A 12,689-nucleotide genomic window follows, 5' to 3' on the forward strand; every position below is an offset into this window, starting at 1 on the left:
GCTGGAAAAGCACGAAATCAGCCTAGAACAGTGAGTGGTCAATGCCTTTGGAAAAGAAAAGTAATCTATCAATCTCGTGAATGATTGACAGGCGGGTTCCTTCCTTTGTTTCATACCGGATCGAATCGATTTAGATTGGATATGGGGAGTGGATTGGACATCGAAAGGAGAATTCAAATTTTTGGTCTCTGTGTGTGTATTTGTGGGTGTGTGGTTGTGTAGATGTGTTAGATTTTGGAGTTGGTGTGTAGCTGTTACAGTCCACAAGAAACTGATTGATCCGAATGGATGGTGGAGCCGTGAGTCAAGTTCAATACGGTATGTTCAGTAACACAAAGACTGTGCATCAATATTGATGATACAGCACCTTTCCACGACAAATCCTTTCCTTTGGCAAAGGAACAGTTACCGAAGTTACAAGTCTGTTGATGGGGCAAAGGACAGTAAGAGATCCAAGACACGTGATGAGGTGACGAAGTGATTAGACGATGAAATGATGATCAATGCGAGGTTTCATGTGTGTGTATGTGTATGTGTTTGTGTGTGTGCTTGGGGTGCGAAATGTCCGTGTAGTTATCATTGCATGTGTGTGTAATCTTTAATTATGCGTTTGTTCGTCATTTGTCGTTTGTCCATCATGCAGATCATCCGCGCTTGCCGATTCCCTATTCCCGGATTAACATCAAGATTCCCACGACGCGTCAGGTGAGTTCGAGCGTTTGTCTGTAAATTCTGTGGCTGACGATCGAAGCTTGGACCAATGCTCTTGAATGGGTTGAACAGGTCATGGAGGCAAACACCACCTGGGATGTAGTGACCTTTCATAACCGTATGACCCTTGATCTCATGTGAATGAAAGTACGGTCGCCGTTCATGTTCGAAATGGCTTCCATCTGGTACTGGTTATCTAGAATTTCACGCGATCCTCTAACCGATTGACAATTCATCCGAGAGACAGCTATGTAAAAGCAATACAAATGTGATCTTTTTAAATGATCGACAGTGACCACGAATTTTTGACTACAAATTTATCATTTCCCGTTTTCCATTCTCAATTCCCACTTCAGCAGTCCTTTACGCTGGTGTACTAATCTCTCTATCTCTTCTGCCATTCGAAGACGCCGCACCTTTACTAGCCGTACGTTGTTTGGTGTTATGGCCATGATGGTGGGTATTGGTCCTTGGTGGTCTAGTCCAGAATTTCACTTGCGCCGCTCTCGAGACGGTCACAATAGAAGTCTGAGTCATATGTACTCCCGTCAGTAAATTACCTTCTACAACTCTTGCCTATATCATACAAACACCAAAAGATCTTAGCATCTCCATCTTATTGTGGTATGACGTGAAGGATAGAAAGGCGTGTATACACACCAAGGTCTGTGTTCGATTGGAACGAAATGACTCACCATGACAGGTTGTAACAGTGCTACCTCACTTCTAGGTTGAGCAGGATGGAATATGCTTGATTTGACGTACAGTGGTAAATGCGATTTCGAATGTTGGGCAGATAAAGATAAGGAACTTCCTCCTGCCCCTAACCTGTGATGAGAAGAGGTAGGATGATGATGTCTCGGTCTGTGCAGAGCAGCGGCAGAGAAATCCCACTGAATCACATGTCATCCGTGTCAGACATCACTCTTACTGAATGGAAGAGTGGGCATTCGACTTACCAGGATTAATTTGGCATCTTCGCCTACACTGGCAAATCTATATGCTCTAGCTTCCCCCCTTGACTGATCGAATGCTATCGACATGACGAATGCAGAATGTCCCTGACATCTAGCTACGATACGTGATTCCCTCGCTGAGAAGATGGTTATGAGATCGTCTTGGCCTCCTACCGCTACGAATCTTGAATCAGGTGTCCAGGCGATCTATTCCAAAAGATGATCAGAGATATTGGCGAGGATGGATCTCACAGTGAAGATTGACTCACGCAGTTCAAAGATCCGAAATATCCAGCAAAAATATCAGTCAGCCTAAGGTGCAATATACCTGTTAGCTTATGTCAAGCCGCTCATCATGACGAGGACTTCATCACTTACTGCTCTTCAGCGACATCTACCATTCTCAAATTGCCATCTTCAGCAGCAATAGCCAAGAACCTTCCATCGGGCGAATAAGCCATTGCTAGATGAAAAAAGATGATCATCAGCTATGAATTCGAATTGAAAATGTCGTTTATGATGATGGTACACTCATGATCATCTGAGAGTGAATGTATAGGATGTCGATTCAATCGATTTACCTGATATCTTAACTTTCTCAATCTTATAAGCTGCGATAGGATTCTTACCCGCCCAAGGATTAATGTCTTTGTCCTTTTTGGTATTTACATTTGGGTTATTAAACAAATTCCATTCTTCGTTCTTCCATTTGATCAATCCCTCTTCCCATTCATCATCCACCGAACCGATAGGCGTAGCATCTGGTAAAGTCCCAGAATTCTTCCTCTCTTTCTCTGTTCCTGAAGAAGGTGGAGCGACCGAATCGAAATATTTTGCCCAGGGTAATACGAACGCCATGATCGATGTAGGAGGATCATCAGCGAAAAGGTGGAATCGAAGTATGGTCGAATCAGCAAAATGGGCGATGAAATGGTGGGGTTGTCGAGGATCGAAATGGACCCCTATAACGGCAGTGTTGTTGAGTAGGCCCTGCAAATGAAGTCAATCAGTAAGGTGATTAACATAATCATGCGTTGTAAGGACGAAATGGTCCTGGTGGATCAAATAATGGGCCGATATGCGTCGAAAGGGGATTGCTACTCACCCCCTTATTCAGCCTCGAGTATTTACCAATCGTAAAATCTACCCAAAGCAAATCACCAGATGTGAATCCTATGATGACGTCCATCCTGTCTGGACCGAGGGTATGCATGTTGACTGCATGACAGGTCGGTACTTGGCTGAACGTGATTCGAGTGAGGGGTTCCTACGTTTTATGAACAAATACAAATCAGCGTCGACTCCAGCAAGTAGGGATACATCATGTCATAGCAAAACGTCTCTGAACGACATTCTACATATAAACAAGAGAGGGGGAAGGTGGGACACTCACTTTAGTCTTTGGATTTTCCTCACCCCAAGCGAACGTTCTCCCCAGATTCCAAAACCCATACCTTGCCATCTCACCTACACCACTTCTCCCCTTCTCTCCCAAATTCTTTAACAGATTCTCCTGCATCTGAACACGAGTGACGAAAGTCGACGAAGATGATCTCAGATTGTTTTTAGGACGGGGTATAACGTTATTTGTAGATTGTTGATTCTTTGTAAATGGGATTCTCTTTCCTGTACTCGTACTATTTCCAGGAATGTTCATTTCCAAGGGAGGAGGTTCCGAAGAAGGTTGAGAAGCATTTTCATTACCTTCACCATCATCTGAATATAGGGACGGTTCATATTGGTAGTTTTCTTCTTTTGGCGGTTGACTATCAACTCCTACCAAAGGGTTATTTTGCTGTTGCTTATTACCCAATAGGCCACCGAAAGATCTCTGATCATTTGGTTGTTTAGGTGGATACCAAATGTTGACGAATGTCATTTTCACAGGTTGAGGAGGTTGAGCCTGACCGTTTACAATGCTAGATCCATATGACATTGCGGTAGACGCTGGGGGTCCACCGGGCATCTGACCTGGCATCATTCCCGGTCCAGCGACCATGAATCCACTTGCACCAGCTAAGAACGTACTGGTACTTTGCTGTTGTCTTGCTAGCTCTGCTGCGGTCGGATGAGCAGGACTACCAATGTTTGAGAATCCCTCGGGAGGGTTGAGCTTGTACGTCCCCTCTGGAGCATGGAGTTTGTCAGGAAGATTAGGGATGGGAACGATGGGGACGGCAGGGACGACAGGTTTGGGTGGGAGGACTCGGAAGAAGTTTGTCGGTGGGGGGATGTAGAGCTCCATCTTGGTCTTCTAGGAAAGTTGTACACCTACTAGGATGGGTGGAGTGAATACAACTTCTGTAAGATCTATGTACAATCGATTGTAGAGATGGACAGCAATAGAGATGTATGGATGATTATTCACGTGATGTTCATAGGTTGGACTGACACTTCGGCCCGAGATGAGATGCCAAAAGGGAATGAATATTCAGGGTCCACTCCATCATACTGTGCGAGTATCTCCACAAATCAAGCATGACGCCGAGCAATACTCTAGCTTGATGGCAACAGCAAATGCTCAAGTCTTTGATGATTGCAGTGCATTCCAATGACATTTTTCATGTTTCAATTGACCATTTCACTAGCATAACAGTGTATATACCTAAATCAATTCACTTCTTCTCCGCTTCCTAACCCTTGGACACTTCGCAGCGAGTGCTGCGCAATTTACTGTGATCATCACATACATTGTTAGCAAGATCTTCCCCTGCGATCATCGCGGATACCGATACTCACAGTGATGACATCAGGTTTCTCTCTCTTGGTGAACTCCTTCAATTTACTAGTAGCCAAAGCAACCTCGATCAAAGGTTTCAAGCCATCCTGAGCGTCTAATCCGTATTCACTCTCGTTCTTGGAGTACTTCTCGACGTATAATCGGACAGTAGCCCCTGAAGATCCAGTACCAGACAATCTGAAGATGATCCTAGATCCATCTTCGAATTTGATGTACAATCCTTGTTTCTTCGAGACGGATCCATCGATAGGGTCGGTGTAAGAGAAATCATCAGCTTCTTTGACCTTGAATAAGGTATCCGAAGATGTAGCTTTGAGTGATTGGCCAACGAAATCGGACGAAGCGAAAAGTTTTCGGAGGTGATCCATCATGGCTTCGGCACCTTCAGATTCACATTCTTCGTAGTCGTATCTGAACGAGGATATGCATTATCAGCACCGCCTTTGTGGTGTAGAGCTCTGCTCATAGCACAATACCCACCTGGAGAAGAAGCTTCGTCCGTATTTCTTCCAGTGTTGTAACAACACGTCGTTGATACCTGATCCAGGCTTCTCTTTGTTGGCGGCAGCGAGGATAGAGAGCCAAGCTATGTATCATGTTCAATGATCAGCCTCGACCATCATTACCTGGCCGCTGAGCACTATGATCACGCACCAACGATAGCCCATACACCATCCTTCTCTCTGATGTGATCAGAACCAGTACCGAAAGATTCTTCACCGCAGATAGACAATCGACCGGCATCCATAAGATTACCGAAGAATTTCCCTATATCAAAGCATCATCAGGTTTTCATTCTCAAATCTCATTGAGGCAGCTGAACAGAACTCACATCCAGTAGGAACTTCGAATACTTCCAATCCCTTATCCTTAGCTACGATATCAATAGCACCAGAGGTAGGCATGGATCTAGCCAGACCCTTGACACCAGATTTGAAGTATGGGATAGCCTTTTCAGCCCAATCGGCAATGATCGCAACTGAATCAGAGGGAGTGACAAATGCTCCCTTTCCATAAATCATATTCCTATCACCATCTCCATCTGATGCTGCTCCAAATTCGATGTTTTCCTTCTCTACTCTCTCGACCAATTCGTGAGCATAGGTCAAGTTGGGATCAGGGTGCGATCCACCGAAATCAGGCTTGGGGACACAGTTCTGAATGGAGCTTTCGTCAAGACCCAACTCATCTACGAAGATCGCTCGACCGTATGGACCGGTCACACCGTTCAAAGCGTCGAAGAGGACGGTAGGTTTAGGTGAAGTGGTGTGTAACCAGTTTTTGATCAGGTCGAAATCGAAGATATCCTTGAGAAGCTTAATGTAGTTGGATACGGGGTCGACGATGGTAACTTTGATAGGTCCGTGGGTGAATTCACCAGTCTTGGAAAGATCAAGCTAAGTACAGTAGGGAATCAAGGACCATCAGTAATGCAGCAAGATTATAGGTCAGAGCGCTAGGGATAAAGCCAGGAGGTCAACTTACATCCGGAAGGTTAATTTGTTTGTACTCCTTGATAGTCTCAGTAATCTTGTGGATGGCATTGGTGACTTCCTCAGGAGCTGGTCCACCATTGGAGATGTTAAATTTAATACCGAAATCGTTGTCTGGACCACCGGGGTTGTGCGAGGCGGTCAAGAGGATACCACCGTCAGTCTTTAATGATCTGATCAAAGCTGAGACGGCAGGGGTGGAGAGGATGGCATTTTGACCAAGGATGATATGCTTGATACCGTTGGCAGCTCCGATTCGGAGGATGATTTGGACGGCTTCTGGGGACTAGGTGAGTGAGAAGCGTCAGCTTTAATCCTGAAATAGATGTGTTCCATCGTTGACCTATCATTTCTGGGAAGGGGTTGATGATAATGCCAATCTCACGAAAACACCACACTCACAAAGTATCGTCCATCACCACCAACAACGAGAGTCTTACCCTCTGGTCCACCGGGAATGGCACTCAAGGTAGCTTGAATGAAATTCTCAGTGTAGTGTTCTTGTTGGAACACCTTGACCTTCTTACGGAGACCGGAGGTACCTGGTTTCTGGCCTGTTAATTTGAGAAGAGTGGAGCATTAGCAAATGCATGTCTTTGGTACTTATGAACAGAGTTGGAACAGAGGTGGAGATGAAGGATCCGGGTGTGAAGGGAGTATGGAGTTGAACCAACTCACCTGAGTAGGCTTTGGTTTGAACAGTGATGATATCGGACCTGTGGGGAAGAGCACATTGGGGATAAGCTGAGATGACCCCTTTAAGGATTGTTGCAGGTCACCTACATTTTGCTTGAGTTGATCTGAGAGGAGAGAGGAGAAGGGAAGAAGGGAATGGAATGGATGCTGAGAAAGTGATTATGTGGAAGTTGAAGGTGGTGTGGGGTCCAATGTGAGCAAGTTAGCTCAACGACGTCAGATCATCCCATACATCATCATCTATTTCAGGAACACACAGAAAGGCCACGTGGACATCCTGATCTACCCCACTTCCCACTCACACATGTAATCCCGAGTGTGGCACCATTTTTCATCCTCAAGTCGATCACTTTATCATTTTGCTGCCGTTCTGAAAAAGTTGACAACGACAAGTTGAATGGTAACAAAGATCAAGCGTAAAGCCAACAGGACACTGTCCACCTTCTTTTCTACAATACCCAACAGCAGGTCATCCTGTTCTGACGACCTCGCCAAAATGTCAGAAATCACCTCTTTCCCTCCTCCCTCCACCGACCTCTCTATCCTCCTACTGGGTTCAGGAGGTCGAGAACATGCCTTGGCCTATAAGCTCTCTCAGTCCAAGAGAGTATCGAAGATCTACGTTTGTCCAGGTAACGGTGGAACCGCCCTAATGGGAGGAAAGGTTTCTAATCTTTCTATACCTTGGGGCGCTCCACCAGCTTTCAACTCTATCATCGAATTCGCTCAAAGCACCAAGATAGATTTAGTTGTACCTGGTCCAGAACAACCTTTGGTAGATGGAGTAGAAGGAGCATTCAAGAAAATTGGTATACCAGTTTTCGGTCCTTCACCTCAAGCTGCAATGTTGGAAGGATCCAAATCTTTATCTAAAGAATTCATGTTCCGACATAATATACCTACCGCTCAATTCCGTTCATTCACCTCAGATCAATATACCCAAGCTGTCGAATACATCAAATCGAATCCTTTTTCATCCGGACGATGCGTTATAAAAGCTTCAGGTTTAGCAGCAGGTAAAGGAGTTTTGATCCCTGAGACCGACGAAGAGGCATTGGAAGCTTTGAAGAGCGTAATGGTAGATAAGGAATTTGGAGATGCAGGAGATGAAGTGGTAGTGGAAGAATATCTTACCGGTCCGGAAATCAGTGTATTGGCTTTCTCAGATGGATATACCATTATACCTATGCCTGCTGCTCAGGATCACAAGAGGATTGGAGAAGGGGATACTGGACCGAACACTGGTGGTATGGGTGCCTATGCCCCTGCCCCGGTGGCTACCAAGGAAATCTTGGATAGAGTGGTAAAAGAGAGTTTGGAACCTACTATCAAAGGTCTGAGAGAAGATGGCGAGTTCAACAATACTGACCAATGAGTATCAACGATGTTGACGTATCAACTCTCTTTCATAGGCTACCCATTCGTAGGAATGCTGTTCACTGGATTCATGATTACACCCGATGGACCTAAAGTATTGGAATACAATGTTAGATTCGGTGATCCAGAAACTCAAGCTTTGATGTTACTCTTAGATGATGAGACTGATCTTGCTGAGGTCATGCTTGTGAGTGATCTATTTTGTCCAGAGTTACAGCGACTGTCGTGTTGACCAGATTGATCGTCATTTCGCATCGTCCCATTAACAGGCTGCGGTGGAAAGACGTCTTGATTCAGTTAAACTTGGCTACCGAGATGGTTACGCGGTCTCCGTCGTCCTTGCCTCTCAAGGATATCCAGGCAAATACCCCAAAGGTGTACCTATGACCATTAACCCGGATATGCCATCTGGTAAGTCAACTATGTCTCTTTTTCCCATCGTCATAACCATACCAAGTATACTGATAATCGGGATACATAGGCGTTCACGTTTTCCACGCCGGTACAGCTATCAAGAACGACACCGGTGTGACCGACGGTGGACGAGTTCTTGCAGTTTGCGCATCCGGATCGACTCTTAAAGAAGCGGTCGATCTCGCTTATTCAGGTGTCGACCAAATCTCTTGGGAAGGCAAGACCTACCGAAGAGATATAGCTTATCGAGCCCTTTCTTCTGAACCCACCACATCTTCTACCTCCGCTCCATCAGGAGGATTGACCTATGCTGCCGCGGGCGTATCCATCACCGCAGGAAATGACTTGGTGGAAGCTATCAAACCCGTTGTCAAGGCTACTCGACGTCCCGGTGCTGATTCGAATATCGGTGGATTCGGAGGAGCATTCGATTTGGCTGCTTGCGGTTATGAAGATCCAATTTTAGTTAGTGGTACCGATGGTGTGGGAACTAAACTTAGAGTTGCTTTGGATTACGGTAAACACTCTACTGTCGGTATCGACCTTGTGGCAATGTCAGTAAACGACTTGATCGTTCAAGGTGCAGAGCCATTATATTTCTTGGACTATTACGCCTGTTCGAAATTGGATGTTCCAGTCGCCACGGACGTTATCACTGGTATAGCCGAGGGATGTCTTCAAGCTGGATGTGCTCTTATTGGAGGTGAGACAGCAGAGATGCCTGGAATGTACCATACAGACGATTATGATCTTGCTGGATTCGCCGTCGGTGTTGTCGAACGAAAACAACTATTACCTTCAAACGATATAAAAGAAAATGACGTTTTGATTGCCTTATCGTCAAGTGGACCTCATTCCAACGGTTACTCATTAATTAGAAAAATCGTCAGTCTATCTGGATTAAGTCTTACGGATATTGCACCTTGGAGTAAAGGCAGTCAGAAAGTTGGTGATGCCTTGTTAGAACCTACCAAGATATATATCAAGTCGTTGTTACCTGGAATCAAAGGTGGATTGTACAAGGGGATGTCACATATAACAGGAGGTGGATTCACCGAGAACATACCTAGGATATTCGAGGGTGATTTAGGTGTACAGTTGGATTTGGCTAGTTACCAATTACCTGAAATTTGGAAATGGTTAATGAAGACTGGACAAGTGGAAGCTAAAGAGATGGTAAGAACGTTCAATTGCGGTGTGGGTATGGTCATCGTTGTAGATTCTACGAAAGTAGATTCAGCTCTTCAGAGTTTAGCTGAGAATGGTGAGAAAGGATGGGTCATTGGGAAAGTAGTTCAAGGGAAGGGTGTGAAATATACTGGATTGGAAAGTTTCGGTCAGTAATGTAGAGTATATAGAAGTAAATCGAGATTGTTTGGGTTTTCATTGTGTATGCATTTTTCGATATTGTTTGGCTTGGCTCGTCTGACTCTCTGATTCTCTGATCAGCTGTAGAACGTAAACTGATGAGTTGCGGAGGAGGGAGATAGACACCACGGAGCAGTGCCACTATCGTATCGACGGGATCAAATATTCCTCAACCTCAACTCGACATCTTCTTGCTCTTCTTCCCTTCATCCTCATCGTTATTCTGTAATTTCGCATACATCAAACCCAACCTATAAACAGCCCACAACAAATCAAATTGCAAATCATCCCCTATACACAATGTCTCAAGCCCATCGACCCACCTGGAATCCCACCCAGGGCCGAGAAACCAAAGCAGGTTCTCAGCAAATATCCAAACTCGCCCTCGCATCACATACCAAATTGAAATTCCGTCAGCCTGGTCAGACAAATACTTCAGACGTAGCTCGAAGAGATCTGAAAGCTGAATTGGCAGCAGCAGAGAGGAATGCATTGGAGAAGAAAAGAAAGGCTCAGGGATTACCACCTTTACCACCTATTGAGGGAGCATTGAGGATAGAAAATGGTAGTGCACAAACGGAGGAAGATGAGATAGCGGCTAAGAGGCGGAAGGTGTTGGAGGAGGCTGCTGAGTTGGATAAGGATGAGGAGAGTGATGAAGAGGAAGACGCCAAGGATAAAGGGAAGGGCGAGGAGGTCAATGGTGGTGCGGCACAGGATGAGTGAGTGAATGAAACTTTCATGTTGGATGAGGATATCTTCGTTATATTTGTAGGCTGATGAAGTTGTGATATTACGATCATAGTGATGACGATGACGACGATGATGATTCAGATGACTATTCGGACGACGGAGATGATACAGCGGCTTTGATGGCTGAGTTGGCAAAGATCAAGCAGGAAAGAGCAGAGGAAAAAGCGAGACTTGTAAGTGATACTTCTCATACTCGTAAAGTCTGTTCACAAATATCCATTTGATCGGGTCGATCCGCGACTATAAAGCACACAAATATATCTCACAAAGGTACTTGCTAACTACGTTCTGCCCAATCTCAACAGGAAGCAGAAAATGCCGCTTCATCCGCTCAATCCCGTGAAGCTGAAATCGCTCTTGGAAACCCTTTACTCAACCTTCAAGCTGCCCTTGGTCAATCACCTTCCTCACCTTCTTCTACTCCAGGGTCCACAGCCACAGCAGGGAGCTTTACGGTGAAGAGGAGATGGGACGATGATTTGATTTTCAAAAATCAAGCTTCGGGTTTGAATGATAAACCGAAGAAAACGGAATTTGTCAATGATTTATTGAGGTCAGACTTCCATAAGAAATTCATGAATAGGTGAGCATCATCTATACGTGAATGTGCATAGAAAGGAACAACTTTACTGATCGTTGTTCGGTCATATAGGTTCATCAAGTAAACTCCATTTGTCTTTTTTGATCATTTGACTTCTCATCTATCTCTTTTCACCCTATTTGGTTATACAATGTAATTCCTTCTCTGTGTCATATATGCATGATATCATACAATTTCATTTTCCTCGTCAACTGATCACAACTCGTCTATATACAAGTAAGCTATTACCTCAAAAGAAATCGGATACCGAAAGAACTCTAAAAGGGCAGAAAGGAGAACAACCACAAGTCAACGATAGCTCTCAACCTGTGCTATCTCCTAATTACCCTCATTCGAGTTGTTGGGTGTGAGCAGGAGGGAAGAGATTCCTATCAGCTACTCCACCTTGTCCTAGTCCTACATCCGAATGACCTTGACCTGCTGAGGGCAATCCGCCATGGACAATATACCCTGACGAGGGATTACCTCCCTCTCCCGGTGTGGTGGGCGTGTAGTTGGCAAATGAATTCTGGTGAGAGGGAGGTAAAGGGATATTAGTAGCTTGGTGGGAAGTACCCTTTTGTGCAGCTGCATTGTCCATGAGAGTAGCAGTAGCTGATTGATCAATCACGTAGGGATTGGTAGTTGCTGGTGGGGGAGGGGGGATGTTGGCAGCATGTACCGAATCATGTACGTGGTGTGCACCATCAGTCGAGGTATTGAGATTGCCCTCCGAATTGGGGTTGACAGGTGATCGTTCGGAAGGCGAGAGATGGGGTGATTCCCTCGCGTGATCAAGAGAATCTTTATCTTCGACTCCATGATCATGTGCATCGACGTGGTGACCTTGGTCTGTTGGATGACCAGTCTTCTTGGCTTGACCTTCGGTGACCTTGTCTGGATTTTTGGTGATTTTACCGACTGAATATGTCATCAACTTGAAGTCAGTATCGTACAATACGCTTTGAAATTCAGATCCATCATCTATAGTCTTGTGGACTCACCAGCTTGCTCGATGCTACCTGATACTTTATCACCAATCGTAGGTTTATAATCTACTTGGTGTTCTTCACTACTCATACAATCAGCAACGAACTATCAGCAGTCGGTCAAGGCATTTGACCGGCGATCCGATGGTGTGACAATACTGGTTGAAGGACTCACCCGGCGTATGATATGATATCCTCGCTTCGAGACATGCTACTTGCTGTGTAGGTAGTTTACCTTTATGTGTGACTGAGCCAAGTTGAGTGACAGAAAGTATTTATGGAGTGAGAGTGTTAGTGGGAATATTACTTGTCATTGGTGGTATATATAGACACATCCTTGACTGTCAGTACACACGAAGACAGAACGTCATCCACATCTCATCTGGTCAAATTGATGGTCAATGACGATATGAAGAGTGACAGTGAAAAGTGCCTTGAAGGCCTGCTTGTCTTGATGGTGTTTGGTGATGGTGATGGTGATGACGACAGTTGACATGGCCTCAAAGGAGGGTTGTTCATCCATTTGAGTCATTCATTACCTCCTGTTCAGAATGTCGTGGTGAGCCATGATATCAGCAGCACCATGCAATATATATGATATACACACAAGCT

At 45.0% G+C, this 12,689-nt stretch overlaps 5 protein-coding genes across 5 annotated transcripts; 2 read left to right on the forward strand and 3 right to left on the reverse strand.

Moving 5' to 3' along the window:
* Positions 1-1,074: 1,074 nt before the first annotated feature.
* Positions 1,075-3,912, reverse strand: I203_101727 (uncharacterized protein; the record flags this gene model as incomplete). Its single annotated transcript, XM_019150540.1, has 8 exons — positions 1,075-1,287; positions 1,407-1,604; positions 1,671-1,874; positions 1,937-1,979; positions 2,046-2,130; positions 2,249-2,657; positions 2,773-2,934; positions 3,061-3,912. 8 exons carry the CDS (start codon positions 3,910-3,912, stop codon positions 1,075-1,077), a joined length of 2,166 nt encoding a protein of 721 aa, XP_019000133.1.
* Positions 3,913-4,277: 365 nt separating this feature from the next.
* Positions 4,278-6,924, reverse strand: I203_101728 (uncharacterized protein; the record flags this gene model as incomplete). Its single annotated transcript, XM_065516942.1, has 9 exons — positions 4,278-4,328; positions 4,407-4,818; positions 4,888-4,993; positions 5,062-5,175; positions 5,240-5,804; positions 5,893-6,186; positions 6,303-6,454; positions 6,579-6,616; positions 6,899-6,924. 9 exons carry the CDS (start codon positions 6,922-6,924, stop codon positions 4,278-4,280), a joined length of 1,758 nt encoding a protein of 585 aa, XP_065373760.1.
* Positions 6,925-7,092: 168 nt separating this feature from the next.
* Positions 7,093-9,731, forward strand: I203_101729 (phosphoribosylamine-glycine ligase; the record flags this gene model as incomplete). The annotated part of the gene is made up of 4 exons (XM_019150543.2): positions 7,093-7,945; positions 8,009-8,160; positions 8,243-8,384; positions 8,455-9,731. The coding sequence occupies 4 exons, from the start codon at positions 7,093-7,095 to the stop codon at positions 9,729-9,731; spliced, it is 2,424 nt and encodes an 807-aa protein (XP_019000136.2).
* A 324-nt stretch (positions 9,732-10,055) lies between these two features.
* Positions 10,056-11,095, forward strand: I203_101730 (uncharacterized protein; the record flags this gene model as incomplete). The annotated part of the gene is made up of 3 exons (XM_019150544.1): positions 10,056-10,477; positions 10,561-10,681; positions 10,814-11,095. 3 exons carry the CDS (start codon positions 10,056-10,058, stop codon positions 11,093-11,095), a joined length of 825 nt encoding a protein of 274 aa, XP_019000137.1.
* A 342-nt stretch (positions 11,096-11,437) lies between these two features.
* I203_101731 (uncharacterized protein) lies at positions 11,438-12,287 on the reverse strand (the record flags this gene model as incomplete). Its single annotated transcript, XM_019150545.1, has 3 exons — positions 11,438-12,009; positions 12,093-12,160; positions 12,253-12,287. The coding sequence occupies 3 exons, from the start codon at positions 12,285-12,287 to the stop codon at positions 11,438-11,440; spliced, it is 675 nt and encodes a 224-aa protein (XP_019000138.1).
* Between the last annotated feature and the right edge of the window lie 402 nt (positions 12,288-12,689).

Source organism: Kwoniella mangroviensis (genome assembly GCF_000507465.2).
Source record: "Kwoniella mangroviensis CBS 8507 chromosome 1 map unlocalized Ctg01, whole genome shotgun sequence".
NCBI lineage: Eukaryota > Fungi > Basidiomycota > Tremellomycetes > Tremellales > Cryptococcaceae > Kwoniella > Kwoniella mangrovensis.